General features: G+C 53.7%; 1 protein-coding gene across 13 annotated transcripts in view; it reads left to right on the top strand.

Annotated features, from left to right (window-relative positions):
- Window positions 1–24,976, top strand: part of MBNL1 (muscleblind like splicing regulator 1) — a 102,116-nt gene extending 77,140 nt beyond the window's left edge. For 8 of the 13 annotated variants that reach the window (XM_075418447.1, XM_075418456.1, XM_075418444.1 and 5 more), the window contains 8 exons: window positions 639–839; window positions 8,329–8,586; window positions 9,309–9,362; window positions 10,152–10,305; window positions 15,742–15,777; window positions 16,475–16,569; window positions 19,822–19,896; window positions 21,588–24,976. In XM_075418447.1, coding sequence (XP_075274562.1) covers window positions 639–839; window positions 8,329–8,586; window positions 9,309–9,362; window positions 10,152–10,305; window positions 15,742–15,777; window positions 16,475–16,569; window positions 19,822–19,878 — 855 coding nt within the window. In that variant the 3' untranslated portion in view covers window positions 19,879–19,896; window positions 21,588–24,976. The remainder of the gene's footprint in view (window positions 1–638; window positions 840–8,328; window positions 8,587–9,308; window positions 9,363–10,151; window positions 10,306–15,741; window positions 15,778–16,474; window positions 16,570–19,821; window positions 19,897–21,587) is intronic. The other 5 variants (XM_075418449.1, XM_075418448.1, XM_075418451.1 and 2 more) reach the window with 5 other exon arrangements.
- The last annotated feature ends 258 nt before the right edge of the window (window positions 24,977–25,234 follow it).

Raw genomic sequence — 25,234 nt, 5'->3', positions numbered from 1 at the left:
AAACCAGAGTTTGCGTGCACTCTCTCTTTCTCTGGCTTGGTGGTTTGCTCTAGATACGATGCGGTGTGTTTCTTTCCGAATACCTGCGTGGACAGCCTGTGGAATTTTGTAGAAATAAATGATGATGATTGTCTGGTCTTGTTCCTGTGTTAAAAACCTCTGTAATTGCTGAACGCGTGCTGGCTGTCGCCGGGGTCAGGACTGCATTTGTCTGTCTGAAGTGGAGCTGGTGTGGCGGTGCGTCGTGGCCCTCGTGCAGATGCCAGTTTTCCAGGGAACGTCCTGGACGTGTCCCTCCAGAGCCTGGGCTCTCTTCCGGGGCCATGCGGAGCACCCGTCTCCGGCGGCATTGCTGAGGTTCGGGTCAGACGAGGGCTTGCTCCACGCGCTGCCGTGCCGTCATCGCACAGGGACGCTCGAGCAGAGGAACCGGCGAGGCTGGCGGGGTGCCTGCCCTTGTGGACTCGCTCGAGTGCGACGTTTGCATGCATGCTCGTCGTGTTCCACACACAGGACAAACACTTCTTTCCCACTACTGACAAATTCACTGCCAGCGTGCTGGAGATGGTAGCCTAAACGTTACTGTGCTGACGGCATGGCAAGTATAAATATGTGAAGTGTCTTTCTTCTCTCCGCAGCCGATGTTTTCCGTTGCACCGAGCTTAGCCACCAACGCGTCCGCCACCTTCAACCCCTACCTGGGGCCCGTCTCCCCAGGCCTGGTCCCCGCGGAGATCCTGCCCACCGCCCCAATGCTGGTGACAGGGAACCCCGGTGTCCCGGTTCCTGCCGCTGCCGCCGCCGCTGCCCAGAAGCTGATGAGGACGGACAGGCTGGAGGTAGGAGCCGCGGTGTGTCACTTCCTCTCACAAGCTGTGTCGTCTGTTATGGCTCCCAGGTATAAAATATTTTTATAGAATCAGAGAACGGTTTGGGTTGGAAGGGACCTGTAGAGGCCATCCAGTCCAACGCCTCTGCAGTGAGCAGGGACATCTTCACCTGGATCAGGTTGCTCAGAGCCCCGTCCAGCCTGGCCCTGAGTGTTTCCAGGGATGGGGCATCCACCGCCTCTCTGGGCAGCCTGGGCCAGGGTTTCACCACCCTCATGGTACAACATTTCTTGCTTGTGTCCAGTCTGAACCTGCCCTCTTTTTTATAAAGCCATTACCCCTTGTCCTATCGCAACAGGCCCTGCTAAAAAGTTTGTCTTCATTGTTCTTACAAGATTCTGGTTTTTGTCAAAATTTTTGAAAATTCTTTTGAAAGAAAATAATGCGGGTTTCACTTCAGCTTATGGTGTTGTACCTCAGTGGTGGGTGAGGATGGGGAGTGGCTGAGTGGTCATACAGTAAGTTAATGCTTGCGGTTCTGCTTCTGACCCTCCGTTGCAGAGAGAAACGGGAATATTGAGCCCTTTTAGGAATGACGATGGCAGCAGCGAGAGCTCCGCTCAGCCTCTGCCTTGCTGCGGCTCTGGGAAGCTGGTGCCGGCACTCCCCCGCCCGCCTTATCGTCCTCGCTGCAGCGAGTGTCGGTGCTCTCCCTTGCCCTGAATCTCTCTTATCTGAAAGGCCTGGCAGTGTTTTCGGCACCTTATCGGCGCTGCGGCCGCCGGGGCGGTGAGCCACCGGCCTGCCGCGTGCGCGGGGCGAGCCTTCTAGCGCGGCGTGGGCACGGGCGCTGGGCAGCCCTGGTCGGGCTGGAGCTCGCAGGGCGGCCATGGCAGCAGCGGAGCAGGCGGGGGGACGCACTGTCGGCCCCTTCGTCTGTCAGACACGGCGTGCGTGCTGGCACGCACCTCTGCCCGTGCGCGGTGACGCGGTGGCCGGGCTCGGAGACCCTCGTCCTGCGGCAGCTCCTCGGCGTGGGGAGAGCCCGAAGGCTGGGCAGTGGGGGGCCGGTGGCCTGGTCTGCTCTCGGGTCCGGCCCCGGAGCCCCGGGAGCACGCTGCGAGGAGGGTCTCTGGTTTAAAACATAGCCAAGTGTGATTGTGATGCCTTGCTTTCTGCCCGTGCATCTGCATTAATGAGGTTCAATTCTCCTTACAAGGAAAATGAATTCCTTTTCCTGAGTCGCGTCTCTGACTGACAAGCTGCCGCTCCGGAGGCTGCGAGCGGGGCGGAGGGTGGAGGGTCATCTGCCAGCGAGCGTTGCCCGCTGTTGCTATTCTCGGAGCTCACGTCACCACAGGTTCCCCTTCTGCAGGGTCGCATCATTTCCCTTTTTAGAGCTGTTTTCTCCGAGGAGAGCGTTCCCCAAAGCGTGGTCAGGTTACAGGAGAGGCAGGCGCACCGCGCAGAGCTAGCGCACGGGGTCTGTTTGCAGGCACCAAGGGCTCTCTTGCCTCGGAGGACTCTGTGTCACGGTGGGTACCTGCCAGAGGTGGAGTAAAACCAAAATGCAGTTAGATGAATTCACAGATAAACCATGCTACACTCAGAAGTGAGTACCGAGAGGAGGATGCCGATGGCGAGGAGCCCTTTGGGTCGCAGCGCCGAGGTCAGCTGCTGTGTTTGGTTCTGCTTCCACCCGTGTAGAGGCCGCGGTGCTGGTCAGTGGTGTTGGGGACCTGCCGGCTCAAAAGCTGATGGTTTGGCAGCAGGAGCGGGATGTACGCAAAGCCCCCGAGCAACAGCTCTGCCCGTGGCCAGGGTGGGAGCTGGAGAGGGGACCGCAGCCCGTGGGGCCTCCGGGGCAGGGCTGGTGTCGGCCGGCGCACAGGCTTGGGTCCTCGGGACGCTTGCATGCTCTGCATTCAGCTTTTCAGAGAAGCGATACTCCCCAGTTCAAGAAAGATGAGGAGCTACTGGACAGAGTCCAGCAGAGGGCTGTGAGGATGAGGAGGGGACTGGAGCATCTCTCCTATGAGGAGAGGCTGAGGGAGCTGGGCTTGTTCAGCCTGGAGAAGAGAAGGCTGAGAGGGGACCTTAGAAATGCCTCTAAATATCTGCAGGGTGGGGGTCAGGAGGACGGGGCCAGACTCTTTGCAGTGGTGCCCAGCGACAGGACAAGGGGCAACGGGCACAAAGTGAAGCAGAGGAAGCTCCAGCTGAACCCGAGGAAGAACTTCTTCCCTCTGAGGGTGACGGAGCCCTGGCCCAGGCTGCCCAGGGAGGCTGTGGAGTCTCCTTCTCTGGAGATATTCTAGACCCGCCTGGACGCGGTGCTGTTGCAGCCTGCTCTGGGTGACCCTGCTTGGGCAGGGGGTTGGGCTGGGTGACCCACAGAGGGCCCTGCCAACCCCTAACGTGATTCTGGGATTCTGTGATACGCTGCTGAGCCCAGCTCCTGTGCACGAGAAGGGCTGTGAGCGTGCTGCTCTCACAGAACACCCAGGGGCACAGGCTGCAGTAAAAACCAGTTTTACCAACTGGGATAAGCGAGCAAAACCATCTGAAATCCGTAAAATGTTTTAAAAAGGCCGAGTGTTTTTGCTTTGAACTTGAATGGAAGGGAGGAGGATGGCCGGGCTGGGAACCCCTGAAAATAGGTGCTGGGACTTGGAGGAGTGCCTGTTTTGTCACCTTTCCTGGTGAAACGGCCCGCTGCGGGGGTTCCTCCGGTAGCCGGCGTCGTTCGCCGCGGGGAAGGCTGGCGGTGCGGGAGTGTGCCGGGTCCCTGCGTGCCGGCCGAGCTCCCGCGGGGCAGTACCCCGCGCCGGGGAGAGCCCTGGGCCACGCCAGCAGACGGCCCCAGCCCTCCGAGGGCTCTGCTCACAGCCGGAGCGTGGCCACGCCGGCGCTGGGTGCTCGGCCAGGCTCTCCAGCTGGCTGACAGCCCGGCTCCAGCAGCACCCGGCAGCCTTCGCGGCTGCAACTGCATCAGTCTCGGCAGGCTCCACTCCTCAGAGCCATCCTTGTCCTTGGCAGAGGGCTGTCCCAGCCGTGCCCTCCCGGCAGCGCCTTCAAAGATCCAGCTTCTTCTACCCTTTAACTTGTTCGAGTTTTGCTTTTTGTTTTGGCTGGGATCACGAGCGCATCCAGGCCAGCCCACCGACTGCAATTCCACACCGCGCTGCTGTCTTATAACATTAATATCTGAGGGTGGGGGCTGTCTTGTCCTCCTTTTTTCGCTCCAGCAAATGCAGTTTAAATAGTGAAATGTGTAGGTGAGAAGATAACTTGCTGGTGCTTTCCAGTGCATTGGTCATTTAATGTGGAGTATCCAAATTTAGTGTACACAGATACCAAATGAGCACATCATTTTTACGAACAGCAAAACCTTTTAATGCACCTTACGTATTACAGAGACGCAGAACTGATTTGAAAGATTTTGCATGGTCTGGTTGCTGCCTCTCGGAGCAGCCAGCATGCATCTACCTGCCCTTGCAGTGAGCGGATTGCTGCCGGTGCTGCCATTTGTTCTGATGTGGTTCGAGAGCTTTATATGGCTGAGCTCGCTCTCCCTTGGCATGAGCTGACCTCGGGAAATGATGTTAGCAGCTAATCTTGGAATATGATCTGTTCTGCTTAGAATTTTGAATACTTACTTTCAGGAATGATGTACTCTGGCGTTAATTAAGTTAGCATGCTTGCTCTGGGGTCCCGAATCAGGCTGTTCCCCCGCTAAAAGCTCCCAGTACAAACACCTGGGATTTTAAGGAAAGCAGGCAGACAGCACAAGTCGGTCAGACTGTGTGCCCAGTCTCCTGAATTAGTGTGAATATTTGTAAGGTAAGGTCGGTGGCTGTTGCTGGCAGCAGGGTTGGTTCCACACGCGTTGGGATCATGTTGCCTGTACAGACAGCGTGCGGGTGTTTGAGCGTCCAGGGCGTTCAGCCACTCCCACGAGGAAACTGGATCTCAGGGTGGAAATGTCGTGGGCTGAGGCTTTTCCTGCAGCTTTCCTCCCGCTCCTCTCCTGCCAGAAGTATCTCGAACAAAGGTGTGGCTCTTCAAGTGGACCAGAGGAGAAGTGAGCAGGACAGGGAAGTGAGAGAGAAGGGGATTGCCTAACGGTTTTATTTGGAAGGCGTGTGGTTCCATGGAATGCCATCATCTTCTGTCAGAAGCATTCCAGGACGAAGAATGCTGCTGCCTGCTGGGGCCGTATCTACCCTTGGCTGCCGGAAAGCAGCGCCTTGGAAGTTGCCCGTGGAAGTTGCCAGATGGTGGGCAGTCAGGAAGCCGGACCTTGCTCCCTCCCTCCAGGAGGGGACGGGAGGTAGCCGGGCTGCTGGGAGGGCAGGGCTCTGGGCTCTGCTGCCCGCCTCCCTTCGGCCGAGCCGCGGCCCGCGTTTGGGTGAGCAGCGCGGGACCTGTGCTGCGGCTCCTCACCACGCTGGGCAGCGGCGGTCCCAGCATGGCGACCCCGATAAACCCAGCCCGGGGTCGGAACAAGCTGAGTGAATTACGATGGGTCCATCGTGCTGCAGCACGAGCTCAGCCTTTTTGCAGACAGGCTGGAGATGTGCGGGTGCCTCTCTGGTCTGTGTTTATTAACGTACTGAGTTGAAAACTGTGATAGTAATTATAGGGCTATTAATAAATAACTAAATAAAAGCTCTGCAGATCTGAAAGACCAGACAACGTACCATGCTTCTTTGCTCCAGCAGAGGAATGAGATGTTACTGCGTTCCCGTGGCAAAAAAGAACACCATTTTCAATGCTTGCTTTTAAATAAAGAAGAATTGGAAGCATTCTTGGCTACCGTCAACAGTGGCTGAAAAGCCATCACTGGTCACACTGGTTGAAAGGCCTCGCAGTGTTCTGGTTGGTGTCGGACGGCTCTGCGCCGTCGTTCAGAGACCTGTTACGGAGTGCCGGGAGCGAGCCGTTCACTGCCGGGTCTCGGCTGCTGCGGGACAGCTCTGCAGTCTTTGCTATGGACATGCCGGAGATCATCTGCCTGACTGTTCCAGCTTTCTCGTCGTTCTTCCTTGGTTTTTAGCTGTGATAAAATTAGCTTATCTGTGGATGCTTTTTTTTCCTCGCTCTGTTTATATAGCTATTTATATTTACATACACACACCAATGTATGAGTCTGTACATATCATCTTTGTGTTATGAATGGAGTAGTTCTTGCTTACAACTCGAGTGGTTCTGGGACCATGGTTTTGTGGGTCCCCAAGAGAAGACGAAGAGCAAAGGCAGTCGGCTGCCATCAGTTACGTCCCTTGCTTTCTCTTCAGAGGAACAGACTCCAGTTCTCTTCTGGCCTGCAAGCAAATAATCAAAGGAATTCCCCAGTCAGTGGCTGTGTCGTGCGGGCTGGCAGAGGGGTCCGTGTCACTGCGTGGGGACCAGACCCGGGGAGGGAGCCGGCTGAGAAGTTACTGCAAGGCAGGTGGCTGTTTTCGAGCGGAGGAATTTGCCCAGCCTGTTCCCTGTGTGCTGCAGGAACAGTTCTGCAGACACCGAGCCTCGAGCAGTGGGGCCGCGGGGAGGAAGGAGAGCAGCGGAGGTGCCTGAACCGTTGTTTGACTTGGCTGCAAAGACACATCCAGAGTCCCTGTCACCGGGTGTCATGGGGTCATGCGGGATGACCCTGGGCAAGTGGATGTTTCCTGTGGACAGGCTCACAAATGGCGTTGCCCGTGCCCTCCGGGGGTGTCATTTCGTAAGCCTTAGGTGGTGGGCAGCTGGCGTTCGAAGCAGCGCAGGGGTTAAAAAGCAGCTAGAGCACGAGTGTGGGTGGAAACCAAAGAGCAACCAAATTTGGTTTGTTGCAGGGATCAGAGCCAAGGTCCTTGAGGAAATACTGATGATCCAAGCTTATGGGCACCCACCTTTAAAAGGAAATTCCATCTACTAAAGTGGTTTTATTTTTATACGAACTTGGTTGCTTTTATCCCTTTCTGTTTCCTATAGCCTTCAGAAAACTGAAATGACAATTGTTTGTGGTTCGTGACGAGCTGGCTGCGAAGAGAACACACGTCGTTTTGTTAAAGCGCAGGGTGTGTGAAGAGGGAGCTGATGCTTGTCGCGCTGGTGCTGACGTTGGGCTCTGCACTGCCGGCGCTGGCTGAGGCCCGGGGGTCTATGCTGGTCGGGGGCCGCGGGGGGATGCCCTCCAGCCGAGCGCGTTTCTTCCTCTGGTTTCCAATCCCTTCAGCATCACTGGCTGTTGTCACGGCGGCGTTGGTGTGACAGCGGGGCTGGTGGCTGCTCCGACTGCAGGCTCCGCTCTCTCCCAGGGCATCCCGCTGTCCGCTGGTCCGCAGGGATTGCCCACCCGTGGGCGCAGCTCGCTGCCGGCACGGCACAGAGCGCCCGCCCGATGGGGCTGTGGCCAGGCAGCCCCCCGCCCGGCACTGCGGGCCGGTCGCTCAGTTAACGCATCCGGTGTTGCCAGCTCGGGCACAGCCAGCTCACGGCAGAGCGCAGCCGCGGCCGAGCACCGTGGTGGTGGGGTGGTCTCCAAGAGCTCGCCGCAGCACGTAGCTTCCCAAAACATAGAAAGCCCTGTGGGCGGCTGAGCGGGAGCCGAATGAAACCTGCTGTGCGCTTGGCTCTCGCTCCTGCTGGGCTTTCACAGAATCCCAGAATCCCAGCATGGCCAGGGTTGGCAGGGCCCTCTGTGGGTCACCCAGCCCAACCCCCTGCCCAAGCAGGGTCACCCACAGCAGGCTGCACAGCACCGCGTCCAGGCGGGGCTTGAATATCTCCAGAGAAGGAGACTCCACAGCCTCCCTGGGCAGCCTGGGCCAGGGCTCCGTCACCCTCAGAGGGAAGAAGTTCTTCCTCATGTTCAGCTGGAGCTTCTTCTGCTTCAGTTTGTGCCCGTTGCCCCTTGTCCTGTCGCTGGGCACCACTGCAAAGAGTCTGGCCCTGTCCTCCTGACCGCCACCCTGCAGATATTTAGAGGCATTTCTAAGGTCCCCTCTCAGCCTTCTCTTCTCCAGGCTGAACAAGCCCAGCTCCCTCAGCCTCTCCTCGTAGGAGAGATGCTCCAGTCCCCTCCTCATCCTCGTAGCCCTCCGGTGGACTTTCTCCAGTAGCTCCTCATCTTTCTTGAACTGGGGAGCCCAGAACTGGACACAGCACTGCAGATGGGGCCTCCCCAGGGCAGAGCAGAGGGGGAGGAGAACCTCCCTCGACCTGCTGGCCACACTCCTCTTGATGCACCCCAGAATGCCATTGGCCTTCTGGGCAACCAGGGCACACTGCTGGCTCATTGTCAGCCTGATGCTCTTTGGCATCAGGAGGAGCTTTAGAGAAGCTGGGTCCCTGCTGCCAAGGAGCTTAGCCCCCAGTCCCACCATCGCCCTGCTCCTCCCGGGGCTGGGCACCCGTCCTCACGGCGCCTTCGTAGACGTCCAGAAACCCCGAGCCGTGCCCGCAACACCCATCACCCAAATTCAGCGACTTTCTTTCCCTGGTGCCGCAGGTGTGTCGAGAGTACCAGCGTGGCAACTGCAACAGGGGAGAGAACGACTGCCGGTTCGCCCACCCTGCCGACAGCGCCATGATCGACACCAATGACAACACCGTCACCGTCTGCATGGATTACATCAAGGGGAGATGCTCACGGGAAAAGTGCAAATATTTTCACCCTCCCGCGCACCTGCAAGCCAAGATCAAGGCTGCCCAGTACCAGGTTAACCAAGCTGCAGCTGCCCAGGCCGCAGCGACTGCAGCCGCCATGGTGAGTGCGGGGAGGCGAGAGGCAGCGGTGGGTGCGTTGGCTGCTCGTGCTGGAGGGGGGGGCTGCGCGGGGGGGCCCAGTCGCTACGCGGTGCGGTGAGCTTGCTCAGCGTGCGGCGCCGGACCCGCTCTGGAGCCATTCCAGACCGTGAAGGCGTTTCACTGATTGCGCCTGCTGGTGTGCGGCGTACAGATACGTACGTATACGTGTGCGTACGCGTGTGTGTGGCTGCGCGTGTGCGTGCCTGCGGTTTGCCGTGTGTCTGCGTGGGGTAGGTGTGTGTCTGCCCGGCTGCACGGAGAGACGAGCCCGTGTTTTGGTTGCCGCGAGCCCGCAGTGGCCAAGGTTGAAGCCGATGACCTTGGCGTGGCAGCGCTCCACCAGCCCACCTCCCGCGCCCCTGGCCGCGCCGTACGTGGACTGCGTCCCCCCCGAGCGGGGCCGCGGGGAGAGGAGCGCGGCGGGCGCGGGCGGGAGGCGGGGAGCCGGTGGGCGCAGGCGGGGAGCCCCGCTCCCGCGCAGCCCCCGCGCCCGGCCGGCCCCCGCGCATGCCTAGTCTTGTTACCGTTGTACACGGCATCCGGTGATTTGTTTTTTATTTGTTTTTTCTCACCTCCCCAAATGCACTGCTGCCCCCATGACGCACCTCTGCTTGCTGTTTGTGTTAATGCGCTTGACCCCACTGGCCATTGCCATCATGTGCTCGCTGCCTGCTAATTAAGACTCAGTCGGCTGTCAAATCACTGAAGCGACCCCTCGAGGCAACCTTTGACCTGGTACTATGACCTTTCACCTTTTAGCTTGGCATGTAGCTGTATCGTAGAGTCGAGTTGGGGGTTAACGTGCAGAAGCGGAACGTCCCGGTCCCCGTCCCCCACCCCCGAACCCCTGCCCCGACCCCCGGCGAGGGGACAGCCGGGCCAGACCCCTGGGCAGGACCCCGCCGGCCCCCTCCCGTCCCCTCCCGTCCCATCCCCAGGGTGCCGTGCGGGCGGCGCAGGGTGCGTTGGCATGGCTTGGCGGCGCGGCGGCGGCCCGGGGGTGCCGGCATGCGGCGCGCGCTCTGCATGCCCGGGCAGGCACTGGGGCCCGGGGAGTGGGTTGGCGCCGGCGGCCCTGCCATCCGCTCCGGACAGCGACTATTAACATCGCTTCTACGTGTTGGTCCTCATGGAGCTAGCAGTGCTGCTTCCCCCTGCCCCGGTAGCCGTGCTCGTGACCGAGACCCCGAAGCTTGGCGGTAGCGTGGGACGTACGCCGGTTCCTATAGCGTCCGGCTCCGCACGTTACCGGCGCCGCTGTAATGGTAGGCGAAAGTAGCGCTCCCCTGTCCAGCTTGTACCTCGCCTTTTATTTGGTAGTTAAGTCTGCTATGCTGCCTGCTTGCTCATGGATAAACATGGTGCTGCCTGTTTTTTTTGCCTTCGACTGATTTTTCTTTTTTCCTCTCTCTCTTTCTTTTTCTTCTCCCTCCCTCCCGTCCTCCTCCCCCGCCAACCCCCACCCCTTCCCCCCCCCCCTTTTTTTTTTACTGGACTTTATTTTTCTACCCATCCGCCATTCAGGGAATTCCTCAAGCTGTACTTCCCCCATTACCAAAGAGGCCTGCGCTTGAAAAAACCAATGGTGCCACCGCGGTCTTTAACACTGGTATTTTCCAATACCAGCAAGCTCTCGCCAACATGCAGCTGCAGCAGCATACAGCCTTTCTCCCACCAGGTAAGTGCTGCTCGCGGGCCTTTTCCTGGGGAGGGAGAAGGGGGAATTCTGGAAAAAACAGGCGAGGAGATAGCCGTGTGTTCCTGACGGCGAGTGTGTGTCGGTGCTTGCGCGGCGGGCACCGGTGCCGGGACGGCTGCTGCCAGGCGCGGGCGGCCTCGGAGAGCCGCGGGCAGAGGAGCTCTGGCTGCAGGAGGGCTGGCTGCTCTCTGCTGCGCTCGGGAGCTGGGTGGGTGTTTTCCGGTCTGATGTGAAAATCAGCGTCATGCTCTGTCATCCCAAAGCAGAATCTGAAATCTCTCTTGTTCCTCTTCCCCTCGATTAACTGCTCTCCGTTACACATCTCTTAAGCTGTCGTGTTTGTTCCTCTTTGCTGTAAGACCCCTTTGCCTTCGTGTGCTTAGCAGCGGTTGCTCGGAGTCACACACCTGAAGGTTTTGATTCGAATTGAGGTGCAGTGACTGTGACAGGCACAGGCAGGCAGCCTCGCAGGTAGGCTAATCCTGAAGCCACGCAAGAAATCAAGGTTCAGGCCTCAGCGCTGATTTTGGGCTACACAGATCCGAGGTGCGCTTGTTCTTACTGGAGAGCCATCAGACCTACCCTTGGCCTCGTGCAGTTGCTGAGGAATTGGTGCCCGTGCTGTTTGCAGAAGCAGAAGTCCCTGCAGGGGGCAAGGGATGGGACCTAAAGCTGGAATACAGGGTTTGGTTCTGCAGGCAGCGCTTTGTGAAAAATGATGTATCTCGTATGTCAGGTGACTTGATGGCTGTATTAACGCAGCTGAGTTAGTTTTTTGCGTTCGGACCCACATTAAAACAGCACTGTCATTGTAGGGGTGTGCAGAGGGCGTCTGGGAGGTCTGCACTGAGAAGGCTGGCAGGAGTCTGTGAGGGCAGCCCTTCGTAACGAGGCTAGTGGAGGGGAGGGGAGAAACGAAAATACAGCTATTGAAGTTTTACCCCAGAAATCTAAGGATTTTATCCTAAACATTTTTGGCAAGTATGTTCCCAGGAATTCAGTGTAATGCCTTTTACCACTCTTTCTTGATCTGGCATACAACCAACCGGTAACTTAAATGGCACAAAAATCAAGTTGCTTGATGTAGTACACTGTAATAACTTACCTAGGTTCCAAAACTGCGTTGCAACCACTAGAATACATTCATAAAAGCTTATTGCAAAGCTTGTTGGAGCCAATAGAAAGTCTCTGATGGAGTAAGCTTTAGGTCAGGTCTCCAGCCCACTGAAATGTCTACAGAAACGCTTGTGCAGTCGCAGTCCTGCCTGTAGATACGAAACAGGTTCGCAGGTTTGTGTTGGCAAAGCCAAACTCATGCAGTGCGTAAACCACGCCACTGTCCAGCTGCCGCCAAATCTGCGAGGGGCTGGAGGATTTCTGGGGGCCCTCGAGCTGCTCCGAATCGCACCCTTTGAGCTCGTGCAGACGTCGCTGACTGGGGCCTTCGGTGTTGGTGCTCCCACCCAGCTCTTCCTCCAGCAAACCGGTACTGAAACCTCCAGGAGTTTGCGCAGTGGCTCTTGATGCTTCATTTGCCCACTGGAGTTTAGTATACATTAAACAAGAAGAGTAAAGGATTTTTGAGCATGAGCCACTATAAATTCTCTTTTCATATTTTTCAGATAGCAGCAGTTTGAGCTTTCCAGTAATCCAGTACTTTTCTGAAAGTTTCAAAATTTTGTTTGCCACCTTGCCCTTCTTAGTTTTCCCCACTGAAAATTAACGAGCAGCAGTCCTGTTTGTGCACAGTTGTCTGGACGCAGAGCTGCTCTGCCAGTCCCTGTGAGCGCAGGGGAGAGCGCAGAGCTGGGTGGGCTCAGCTCCGCTGCCATGGGGCAGAGGCAGGCTGATGCAGTGGGGTCTGAGTTAAAGCGGCGTTTTTCAGGTGGAGACACCCGAAGCGTGTTACTCATGTGTGTGCTTAGTTGCTTCAGCTGCAGTTTATGAAACTGCAGCAGGTCTGGAGGGCTGGATGGTGGCAGAACCTCCACGGTACAGGGGTCTTGTCAGGACCCTCCGCTCTGCAGCGCACCTTACTCTCAGTGTTTCACCCTTCAGGGTTTTCCACTCTTTGTGTTCCAGGCAAAGCCAGAGACCTCCTCTAAATTGCAAGGTTTGATTCTGGCTGCCTGTGTGCCAGGGCACGTGAAAGCAGGTAAAGGGATCGTCCGTGCCGGGGAATGGACGCTGGCACTCCAGCACGCTTCAGATGGTGAAGTGCTCTTAGCTACCCCTCTCACCGCTCTCAGAGAACGCTCCCTCTTTGCACAGCTCCTCTGCTGAGGTCTCCCAGAAACCTTGGTGTGGGCAGCTGCCGCCAGACAGAGAGGGGAGTCTGAGGGGCGTTGCAGGAAAGCCCTGGGAACACTGGTGGTGTTGGCAAGCTGAAATGAGGGGAGTTAGTCTGCTGAAGGAGGAGGCTCTGCGTGCCGCAGTGGAAGTTCACAGCTTGTTCTGGTGCTTTGGTCCTGGCTGCTGGCTCTTGAGGCCTCGGCAGACACGCAGGCGAACATTTCGCGGTGGGGCTGTGGACTTGCCGAGCACCGGTTGCTTGGCCTTCACTCCTGCTGCGCACGCTCTGTGTCCTGCTGTCGCTGTGAGCCGGCTGGGCGTATGTCCGTGCGTGCAGAGAGCTCCTCCGCGCAGGCAGACGAGATTCATGCCCTGGAGCCTGTTGCCATGCCGTGCCTGGGCTCAGTGTCCTCTCCGCTGTGCTGGTACAGCTGTTCCCGGCCCCTGCGTGTCACCCAGTGACCAGGTGGTCTCCCAGAAGCGTCACCCCGCAGAAGGAAGGGCCCGGGTTTGCAGGATGGGTGCTCCCAGGGGCTGTGGTCCTGATGCGCCTGCCAGGGCCAGGGCCAGAGCTGCTGCACGGGCGCAGCCGGCCGTGGCACGGCTTCAGCCGCCGCTGCTGGCCGGGACGCGCACGGGGCACGGATGCTTTCCTGAGGCGGTGTCTGCGTAAGCACCGCTCTCCGTGGGACTGCTGGGGCTGCGGAGAGCACCGCTCTGCTCCTGAACGCCAGCGAGGGAAAGAGCAGGCACAGCCGGTCACCTCGACCGGAGTGCTGGGGCTGTCTGTGGTGGTGTTTTTAATTAGGGTTTAGTAGATTGGACAGAATAAATAGACTGAGGGGAATAATAAGAGAGAGAGAAGAGAAAAAAAATGCTTTAAACACCCATAGACCTAGAATATTTATAAAAATAGCTTTATTCCGCTGCAGAAATAATCTGGTTGTGAAGTTATGATCAGTTAACGGAGCACATCCTTCAATTAACATTCTGCCTTGTGCTGAAAAGCTAGGGAACATTGGAAACTGCACATTTATTATTCATGCATTCTCATTAGTCAGTCAAAGCTTCTGAAGTCAAGATGAAGGTCATAGCAAAAATGATTTTTATTACTGGTAAGAGGGTCATACAGCATTGTGTCTGCATATTTGCAAGTTATTGCACCCTAGCTAGTATTCTCATCTCTGCCTTATGTTCATTTGCTTCAATTCCCTTTCAGAACTGCGTGTGCTGGTTATAGTGTTGATGATGGTAACTCAGGCTAAAGCTTTGAGCTGAAAAGCTGTACAGTGGCATTTCAGAGTCATTATGAAAATCTAACTTGTCCTTAGCATGTAGACCTAATTATGCATGAAATGACGTAACATTCCAGATCCGATGAGGTATGTACAACCTGATAAACAGGGCACTTCTGCGCAGAGGCGGAACTCAAAGGCGCTTCCCTGTAACCTCATTAACACCAGAGAGATGTCATAAGAGGGACCGGGAAAACAGTTTTACCTACTGTTTGTAATTTATAGCCAAATATGGCTCCATTTTTTAATCTTGCAAGTGGTCCCATTGGCTTCAGCCCTGATTTGTGCATGGGGAGGTCAGAAGAATTATCCCTCTTTTAACCTTGCTTTGTGAGTGTTTTCAGCCTCTTGCGTGACACAGAAATAGAAGAGTAATTAGGAAACATGATGATGCCCTGTTCTTTGTAGCCTTACAGATACAGTGATGACAGGGAATAACCTTGTCCCCGGCAGTAATCACAGCAGCTGACTTTCCCCGCGTAGTTAAATGCTGGTGAGGCAGCGTGAGCCGCTACAGTGCTTGGCAGCAGCTGAAGCGATTTCCCGGCCTCGGCAGCAGCATTGCCCTGGCTCCCGCCGGCACTCTGCGGGAACACGGTTCCATTTCCACGCCGCTCTCTGTTCCCAGATGTCAGAGTTCATTTCAGTTTCTGCTGCTTCCGGCATATAAGTCGTTTATTAAAAAAGGATATTCTGAAATATCAGTATAGCTTTGCCTATCGTATGGGAAGCAAAAATAGAAGACTCCGAGTTCAGTCTGGTGGGAAGCATTTTGCTATGTAAACAGGATTACTAACTTGGAGGTCTTCTAAAAACGACACCGTAATGGCCCTAAAACCGCTGTCCCACTGTTGGCTCTCAGTCATGGGGCAGATGTCACCAGGTGCTGTCACTTTCATTATTTTTGTGTAGCCTAAAGGGAGTCACAGGCTGTGAGCCCAAACACTGGCAGCTTAAAATACGTCCTGTAAAGTAGAAAGAAATGCCAAACAAGTATTGTCCGGTGCTGCCGTGAGCTGCCTGGGAGCCCTGAGCTGTTCAGTCGCTCCTCTGAGCTGCGTGTCCAGCAGACCGACGCGGGGACAGCCAGGACCGCGTCCACTCCCCCGGAAGCTCGCAGGGCTGGTACCGATACGGCAGACGCACAGCAGGCAGATCCACCTGCGCCAGGCTGATGCAGCCGCCAAACCTCGGAGCGGCCAGGCTGCGGCTAACGAAGTGGCGCAGATGAAGCCGCGGCTGCGCGAGGAACCCTCGCTGCAGCCCATCCAAGCCGACAAGGCGGCTGCGGCCGGAGGGGCGAGCGCGGCTCGCCTGCCCTTGCCGTCCATCTGTCACGGCAGGACGGGACGGCCCTGCACGTCACGGGCACTGCGGGCAGTGGGCACAGCCCTGCCAGGGATCGCTCCGGCCGCTCCGCGCAGGGACGCACCTCGGGTGCCTGCTGGCTGCTTCTGGTCCGAGGAGACAGGGACAGGGCTGTCACAGAGCCGGTGTCAGAGGGCTAAAAGCTGTAGGGCTACACAAGTTGTAAAACAAAGGCGCAGAAGCTTTTCCTAGCCGTGCCTGTCCTGCCCGCTGCTAGGAGGGCAGACACGATACACCAGCACACGGTTCTCTCGGCTCTTTCCCCTCCGCTGGAGACTGGTTCTAACGGATCACTGTGCTGTTGTCTGGTTTGATTGTGCTGACCGTTACGTGCCACTGTTCCCGTAATAACAATTTTTCTTCTTTGTTCAAATGAAATTTCTAACGACACGTGTGATGGGTTGTTTTAATTCTTTTCCCTTTCCAAATCCACCTTCCTGTTGCAATGCATGATGGGCAGGCTCAATATTGTGCATGACACCCGCTACAAGTGTTGGTAGGTGCCAGCTTTGTTTCTTGATTATCTTAAACCTGTGGTGCAGCTCACGGACCCTCAAAATCCACTGCTAGATTTTAACGTACAGCTCTCGTGCCAATCCGTCTCCCTGAGCCTCCTGCACTAACACCTGTCAATTAAATGCGGTCGTTTTATTTAATTGACACGGGCACACAGACGTGGTTAATTATGTGTAGCCGTTGTTTGAATTGCGCATCGTTCCTTGGTGGATTTTGATTGGACTATGAGTTCCAGTGTTTAGAAACTATCTTCTGTTAAATAAAGACTGTACCTTACTGTAGCCACATAGACCTATACTGTCCTTCAACGAGATTAATTTTTGTTTGCAGTAAATGTTTGGGTTGAATTTTTAAAGGACAAAAATTTGTAAATGTAAGGGCATTTAAAAATTCCTCTGTTGATTTTTGTATTGAAATGGTTAAGCTTGTTTGTGTCGATTTCCTTGATTTGATGGTAACAAGCATTTTCCCCTTTTTTTCTCTTTCATTCCCTCCCCTCTTTCTCCCTGGAATGCTGTCCTGCTTTGCACTGTGGTTGCATGTCACGCGCTGGCCATGATGTCTCGGGCTTTTTGCTGTGGTAAATTCCATGCTCGATTACCCCACCTCACGTCGCGCTGGTCCCCATACTGCTCCACTCTTCGGTATGTTTGCTTATGTGATTTTCCTTCCGAAAGTTCCCATGGTGCACGGTGCTACGCCAGCCACTGTGTCTGCAGCAACAACATCTGCCACAAGTGTTCCCTTCGCTGCAACAGCCACAGCCAACCAGGTTTGCTAATTTACAGCTTTGTTCCTTACCGACAACTTGAAATTGGTGCTTTTCATGAGCATGGGGGTTTGGATTTTACCTCTTGTTGGCCTACACATTCTCTCGGAGACCTGCAGCACAGCTGAACAAGCCTTTATCCGGGCTGAAAAGGTGCTGCGGTTCCATTTCTGATGCTAAAAATAATTGTTAATAGAGTTTCTGACTCAGTCCAAACATTTACGGGCCGTGCTGCTTCTTTCTGCTCTCAGAGGTGGAAAGAGAAAGGGAGAATACATGAAGCCCATTATTTGTTTCTATTTCTGTGAAGCCGACAGTTCCTGTTAGCGTAGAGCCCCAGTGACAGCCAGAAAACCTTGGTGCAGAGGGGCTGCAGGGTCCTGGCTGGAACAGTCTGAAGGTGTTCTGACTCCACTTCCAAGAGCAAAACAAAAATCAGCACGGGACGCGCAGAAACTTCCTTTAAACCTTTGTTTCAGCTTGCGAGTCTGCTAGGAAGGGGCCGGTTACCTGTCGCCGCAGACAAGCTTCCGTTAGGAAATGCCCGTTAGAGCCTGGTTTTGTTTCTACATAGCTGCCCTGACTGTTTCCATCTTTGGTTGTACTTCAGGAACAAAAGAATAGTGTTTTGCTAGGTAAAAGTCCTCCCAGGAAAGGCAGAAACTGGAGCTGCGCCTGCGAGCAGGCCGTGGGCTGCCGGCTCCGTCCAGCCGGGCTGTCTAAAGCGCAGATTGTGCAGTACGGCTGGCGGAAAGTGCAGCGGTAAAAGCTGCTTAAAGACCCTCTTGTTCCTCTTAAAAAACAAATTATTTTTTGAGATGTACTAGGAAGTTAGAGTTGCCGATGGTGTGAAACTGTCAGTTCTGGTCGAAGACGCAGGTATTCTTCTTGGCTCAGTGGGAATCACACGTGTGCCTTTTAGGAGAGGGATCTGAACGTTTTCATCAGCATTTTGCCGGTGTGGTTCTGTATGTGTAATTAATTCTGGAGTTAAATGTCAGTTGAAGGCAGGCTGACCTGACGTACGCAGCTCCCTCAGTCGTTGGAGCTGACTCCACGAGCAGTTCCCAGATCCCGTCGTGAGGCTGTCGGGTTTGCAGCTGCGGCTGGACGCTGAGCAGCGGTGCCCGTGCCCTGCTGCTCCCGCAGCTCCGTACCCCCGTGCTCGGGGCTGATCCCACCGAGCTGGCGGCCCCCGGCATCGCTGCCATGCCACAGGCGCTGCCGCGGCGGGGCCGAGTGCCGCAGGCTCTCGCAGGGTCAGGTCCAGCGGCTGTGGCTGCCAGCCTTTCCGCCTTTGCCTGTCGAGCACTGCCAGTTTGTGCTGCGCCCAGCTGTGCGTTCCTTGTTAACCCGCCTCCTTACTGAGCGCTCCAAAACGTTATTCCAAAAATTGCACTATCGCAGGGATATGTAGGCGTGCACATCCCGAGTCTCAGAAGTGACCCGGGTGTTTTACAGCTCCAAAAGCTAGCCAGGTTAGTCTGCGAAGCAGGTAGCGCTTTCTGCTCTCGAGAAGCGTTTGCCTGATGGCGGTGCCACTCACCCATTTGAAGTAGCTAAAGAATTAATTTATATTGTGGAAAGCTGCTTTAGAGGTAGGATGGCCTCTGCACAGGTGTCCCCTGAGCAAGCGACCACCTGCGTGCCCAGAGTGTCTTCATGTCATTTATTGCACCGTACAGTTAATGGAAGTGTCTCTGTATCCTCCCTGAGTCCGGAGAGCAGTGAGAACAAGGCAAGCCGCAGAAAAACATCATTATTCCTAAAAATCATCTCTGTCTAAATAACCACGCGCTGTCCCGAATAGATCACAGGGAAACTTGCTGTTGTAGAATCTGCCCATTCCATCCATGTCCTCCCCGGAGCCTCATGACACACTTAGCGCAGTACCGCAGCCACACCTCGATATATATATATATACCAGATATATGTATATACTGCGTGAGCAACGCTGAAATTATTCAATGCCACACGACGCCACTTGCCTGCATGCCGAAAGTCTAAAGAGCTGGCCCTGCATCTTCACTGACTGGTGTAGAAGGTCCTTGGTACACTCCGACAGCGCTGTCCCCGACGCTGCCACGCAGTGGGGTGCACCAGCCTGGCCGGTGGCAGTCGGAAACGAGGGTACGAGCCGCTTCCGTACGCTTGGAGCACGTTTCTGTAGGAGCTGGCGATGCGGCGGAGTGGTGTGAAGTGGCCAGGGGAGGAGAGGGCAGGAGGGGTGGGAAAACCGGCACCGGGGCCTGGAAACGGTTCAGCTGGGGAGAAAGCTCCCCGTTCCCTTTCCCGTGGGGATTCCGAGGTCAGCCCCGTGCCCGTCAGGAAAGAGTCTCTTCAGGCGCAGCAGCCGCGTGCCGTGGTGCAGACCGGTGCTGCGTGCCCCAGCGCATTTCCCCGCGTGTGGGCACATCTCCCTGCTCCTCCCGCCGGGCTCCTGGTCCTGTCCGCACGGCAGGGTTCCTCGGGGCTCTCCCGCAGCCGGCGTGCCTTCGGGTGCCCCTTCTCCGGGGACAGACCCGCCCGCGCAGGGTGGGCTCGCTCCGGGGGTTCAGCCCGCGTGCCCTGCTCGTCCGTGCTGCCGGCAGCCTGCGCCGGCTCTGACGGGCATGTTCAGCGGGCAGCTGAGTTGGTGGGGCTCTGCGGGAGGGCCCCGTAGGGATTGCTAGCTATGCAGACGGGCGTTTTGGGGAATTGTTTCACTGCTCTGGGGAGTCTGGGCTTTTCGGCCGATCCACCGCAATGCCCGCAGCGGCCGTGGGAAGAGCGGGCAGCTTGACTCGACAGTGGGCTTTCACCAGCCGTCAAAATCAAGCTTGGGGCAGCTTAGGTTTGGCGTTCAAAAACCGAGACGGTGAAAGCAGTGAACACTTCACAAAATCAGACTGAGACAAGGCCACTGCAGAACTGATCATTTCAAATGAAGCACTGAAAGCACAGAATTTGTGTAGGCCAACAAAAAGGGCTATTTTCAATTACTGCACTGCATGACTTTTGTAGATTTTAACTTCTCTTGTTTCCTAAACAACCAATAATACTTATTTGTATTTGTCAAGTAGTACTTAACACAATGTTTTCCAGTTTTAAGTTGCTATCGTAGCACTTCAGCTGACTTTAACTTATAGTTACAATATAAAATCCACCAACTCACAGCTGATCCTTACTTTTCCAAACGTGTTCTGTAGCAAAATGCTGTGTCTCTGGGTCGGCTCCTTGCACGTCTTACTCACTGTTCACATTTTTTGCCTGTAGATACCCATAATATCTGCCGAACATCTGACTAGCCACAAGTACGTTACGCAGATGTAGACATTTTGTCATCGAACAGTAAGTTCCCAGCGTGTTGCTGCTTGCAGTTTTCTTACCTATGCGTGGGCATAATTTGTCTTTTGCAGGGGCAGAATGTTGTTCTTTTCTTTCTAAGAAAGCTAGTGAGACCCGGGGGAGGCGGCCCTGAACGTCGCTGGCGTGCCACGCGTCGCTGGGGGGGGATCCCGTGGGTGGCAGCGACCCTGTTAGCTAGTGTGTTGGGCCAGGTGTCCGTACGCGTTTGTACGTATGGATGGAACATATTACACGTACGGATAAACTTCTGAATAGCAAAATCAGAGAGTCTAAAATCAGAGCTTTGGGTTCTGTTCATAAAGGACAATGGCTCTCGCACTGGTGTGAGCCAGGTCACAGAATCACAGAATCACAGAATGGTAGGGGTTGGAAGGGACCTCTGTGGGTCACCCAGTCCAACCCCCCTGCCGAAGCAGGGTCACCCACAGCAGGCTGCACAGGACCTTGTCCAGGCGGGTCTTGAATATCTCCAGAGAAGGAGACTCCACAGCCTCCCTGGGCAGCCTGTTCCAGGGCTCCGTCACCCTCAGAGGGAAGAAGTTCTTCCTCATGTTCAGACGGAACTTCCTGTGCCTCAGTTTGTGCCCGGTCTAGGGGGGAGGTGATGACGTTAAGCTGTCCTTGGACAGAACGCACTTTAAATCTCCACGTTTGGCAAGCCAGCGTCTCTGAAAGCCCAGGTTTAGCCACTGCCCAGCTGAAGCCTGCTGTCTCTTGAAGACAGGTTGCCAGACCCCGATGCCTGGTGCGTGCAGCGTTTTCCTGGCACGGGCGGTGCGGCGCGGAGAGGTCCCAGCTCTGCGCGCTGCAACCTTCCATCCCACAAAGCCTGAAACCCAGGTTGGCGCGCCTCAGCTGCAGAGATTTCCTTCCCCTGTACCTTCCTACGAGCAGACTGTCGTTTCCAGTCTGCCGCTGAGTTGGCCGTTGTCCTTAGGACCTGCTGCAGCACATCCCCTCCCCCAGGACAGCGTGTCATTCGTGTTACCTCGCGCTCCCTTGCGCTCCACTTCTGCTGCGGTTTTTACTGAATGGCTCTGCCATAATGGAATTATCACTCAGGGTGAGGATTAGCTGACTTGCCACAGGGGGTTTATAATAAGAGTTATTCCTTTCGGCTGAGCGCAGACATTTTTACGTGGCTGAAGCGACTCAGGGGGTGCCCCTTGCCTGCAGGCTGAGGTCGCTGCCAGGCTCCGCTCCGCAGTCGGCCTGTCCCCGTGTCGGGGGGAGGCAGAGGAGGGATCGCCCTCGGAGCTGTGGTAGAGACCCGGGCAGCTCAGCAGGACAGATCACCTTGGGGACGCAGGGCCCGGATCTCTGCGGGTGTTCGGGTACCTCTGGGGTGCTGGCTGGGCTCCCCAGTCCACAGGGCAGCGGGGCCTGGGAGCAGAGGAGCGGGGCTGGTGGGAGCAGCGCTGTGTGGGGAGCTGCCCCGGTGTCGGGGCTCCATCCCCCAGACTGTGGTCCCGCGGCCGGGGACTGGCGCGCCGTGCCGTTCGTCGCCGCGGAGCGCAGGTGTGAGGTGAACCTCTGCCGCAGGAGCGTTACGGAAGGGCAATCCCTCGGGGTCAGGGCGCGCTTCCCCGATGCGGGTTGGCACGTAGCCCTGCTGGGCTGCCCACGAGGAGTTGCGGCGGTGTCGAGAATGCTGTGTCTGTTTTCCTCCGCAGATCGTAACTGAAGAGCAAAGGGCAGCGTGTGTGGGTTGAGAAGAGGACAGCTCATTAGCCATAATGTATATACGTCAGGCCGCGCTCGGAAACTCCCTCAGCAGTAAGACATCCACACATTGCATGTTAACGAGACGAAACGAGAACGTGGAAACCCCCCGCACACTGTTGCCTATCTACTTTGTACATGGAATTGATATTTGTGCTGAGGTGATCTTATTGTCTCAAAGCCACACCGTTGTCTGCCTTTTCTAGCGCAGAGCCTGCGCACGGGTCTGCGCACGCGTCTGTAGGCTCCGTCCTACGTAGCCGTGCGTGTCACCGTGAAGAGACAGACGACGGTGTAACCGTTAATCTATTCTGTATTGGTACGTCTGTAGACCAAGATATAATTTTTTAAAGTAAGTTTATTTCTTTCAAGGTTTACAAATAACAAAGGTGCACCTTGTATTTAAAATTGCCATTATAGACGAGAGCGTGCATGCACAGTAATTTTTGTTTAAGAGTAATATTTTTAATGTAATAGATTGTAAGAAGTGGCGAGAGAGGTATCTGACAGAGATGAATGTGCCAAGCGAAACCACAACTGTGTACGTTTTAAAGCACACCGATGGCTTTAAATCCCCTGTTGTTAAGGATTCTCATGAAGTGCCATAGACTGTACAGCCGAGGAGAGTATTATTTCTGCAGTGTTATTTTCAGAACCACATCTTCACTTACTTCGTTAGCACGAACCAGTCAAAGGGCACCGTTCTGTTTCAAACCAAAGCTGTCTCAGAAATGGCCACCTACTCCTGCCGGTAACAGCGGGCAGCGCAGGAGAGAGACTCCAGCTGTACAGATTAACCCATCCTGGACATATATATAACCTATTTTAAGGCGTTGTAGTGTAATATTTATGCGTATTTTACTGTATAACATGATGTGCGAAAGGGAAAAGCCATTTCTGAGACACAGTAACAAACGTTGGAGGAACTTCTTTTGCTTCTATTTGTAGCCTCTGTCGAAAGTCGAAAGGACTATAAATGTTTTGCAGAGGTGGGCTCACTTTTACTTCATCGAAGTCACGCTGTACGTGGTGACTCTAAACGAAGACGAGAGAAGCACTGACATCAGATGCATGACAAACCAAAATGCGACAAAACAGAGACGTTAATTAGCGTAGAAATTGGGTGGGTTAAATACTGGGGTGAGTTTTATATGTGATTTTTTTTTGTTCCGATTAACTGCTTATAGCCTTAGAAAGCCTTTACAAAATAAAAACAAAACAATAGATGTGCATTCAAGTTTAGAGGATGGATTCATCCCAAGGAACTCCTTTTCGTGGTTTGGATGTTGCAGCTAGTAAAGGATATTTTTGCTCTGTTCAGCAAAGTGCTGACATGGGGGCCAGGTCACTGGTAGCGTCGCGGGGAGTGGAAGAAGCGCGAGTTCGGTTGTAGAACTCTCCATACTTCCGAGTTTACTGCGAGTTTTTATGCTTGAGAGAGATGCTTTATAGAATAAGAATGATGTGTTGATTTTCCTGATTGTACTGTACATCTATTAAAGCCTTAGATGATTACATTACGGGTTAAAACCCATACCAATGTAATTTCAATCCTGTTAAGAAAGTATAGGTGACTTCACATGTTATTGTAGTTACTTAACGTCATAGAACATTACTTATTTTTTTCTTGTTAAAAGTAGTTCTTCTTTCTTACATTTATTAGATTGTTTTCATTTTCTATTACCAGTTGAATACCATTTCAGTTTATAGAATTTTGTTTTACTAGAGTTTACTGATGACTTTTTCAAAATACAAAAAAAAAAAGTAGTTTTCTTCATAACATACTCAGTTTGAATTTACGTGTAGTGTCATATGAGTATTCGTATTCTTGTTAACTAAATGATTTCTATTTTCCTGATTTCATATTACAATGTAAGAATGTCAGTCATTGTTAGTTCTTGTCTAGTTTTCATTAAAAGAACAAAGATCTTTTATATGGATATCTTATAATTATATAATCATTGCTAAGTAAGAAGTTAAGTTGTTGCTATCGCAACAATCCTGGCAGACAATTGAGTAATATTTTGATGATTTATTTTGTTTGTAATTAGTTATTATGAGAAAATCTAGTTCCTAGATATTAGAATAAAATTTATTTTCTACTGTATCCATTTCAAATGTTAAAATATTGTTTAAATATTTTTTGAAATCCCTGAATATCAGGCCTTGTTATAAATAAGCTGCATAATCAATAGATCAAGGGACTTTTTGTTGATAATCCAAATACTCAAAGTTTACGTAACAAGAATTATAGTGTGTGTGTGCAAACTCTTGAGGGTTGATTATGCTGCAGTTTAGCATGTGGGAACGTATAGAGAGAAGGTTGACTTTTTGCACTTCTGTATATAGTCAAAAAAGAGAGAAACCTGTATAATAGTAAGATCTTATTTTGAATAAAAATGTCTATAATTACAAGGAGTTTTGTTAAGGCTAATAAAATGACAGGCTGAACAAAATTGCTTGCAAAAGTGGCACAGAGTTAGCACTCCATACCCCTTCGAAAAAGTTGCTTTGCTTTCTGTGGACAGCTTGTAGTTTGCCAGGATTTTTTCGGCTGGAAAGATACGCCATCCTTCCAAGATCTCATGACTGACAAAAGCTCCACTGGGTCAAATCTGCCTGAAAACCATTAAGGAGGAAAAAAAAAAAAAAAAGAAAAAAAAAAAGGAAAAAAAAAGCAGGTACTTCAAACCATCAAGGTAAAATCATGGATCAAATATTCCGTACATTATTCAAAAACTACTGCATGTTTAAAGTATCAGAGAAGTATATTAAAGATATATGCTATTCAAACCAGTTTCTGCCAATTTCAGTGGTTTATTGTTCACAAAAAAAATGATTCTTCAAAACAAATACTGACTTTCACGAAAGAGTTAAATGATGAACAGGCAAACCAAACAGCACACCGTAGCTGTAGTTGTTACGTGATTATTTTTTATCGCTGTAGTGGGCCTGTTCTTTTAGCAGGTGAAAAAAAAAAACCAAACGACTGGGAAATTTTACCGTTTTCATGGAAAGCGCTCAAGAAACCTGGCCTTGCCTATGCCAGAGCTGGGAGGAGCGAGCGACTGGGCTGCTGCCGTACCTGCGCTCGCCAGCACTCACACTGAATAATTAACGAAGTTGCACTTATTTGCAACCCCGCGACTTTCATCTGCTGAAAGGACAGATGTGCTTGGTTTTACTCTTATGTAATCACAGACTTCCTTTTTGCTTGTAGTTGCTCCAAATTATGTACTCTGTCCTGGGCTGCAATTTGTTTTTATGCTTATTTTATTATTACTGCTATAGTTGACCTTGCTGTATGGAAAAAAATAAAGTGAAATTGCCCTAGTAAAAATTCTCTTTCTTCATTACGTTTTCCTACATCAGGTCAGAAGTCGCACCGCTGTCCTCCGTGCGTGTTTGTGACGTGACCCGCGCCTTCGCTTGGCCGAAGGGTTGGCGTTTGGGGGGGACACCCCTGTGTGCCGGTGTTGGGGGGGTTCCTCAGCGGCGCGTGGCGCGTTCAGCCTGCGGGACGGCCCTTCGGGACGCCGAGCGGTGTCACGGCTACCGCCTGAGGAGGGTACGCGTGAGGGGGCCGCATCCCACGGGT

This window comes from Opisthocomus hoazin, chromosome 4, assembly GCF_030867145.1.
Source record: "Opisthocomus hoazin isolate bOpiHoa1 chromosome 4, bOpiHoa1.hap1, whole genome shotgun sequence".
Classification (NCBI taxonomy): Eukaryota; Metazoa; Chordata; class Aves; order Opisthocomiformes; family Opisthocomidae; genus Opisthocomus; species Opisthocomus hoazin.
Note: the sequence above shows the minus strand (reverse complement) of the source record. Positions and strands in the feature narration are given on the sequence as shown.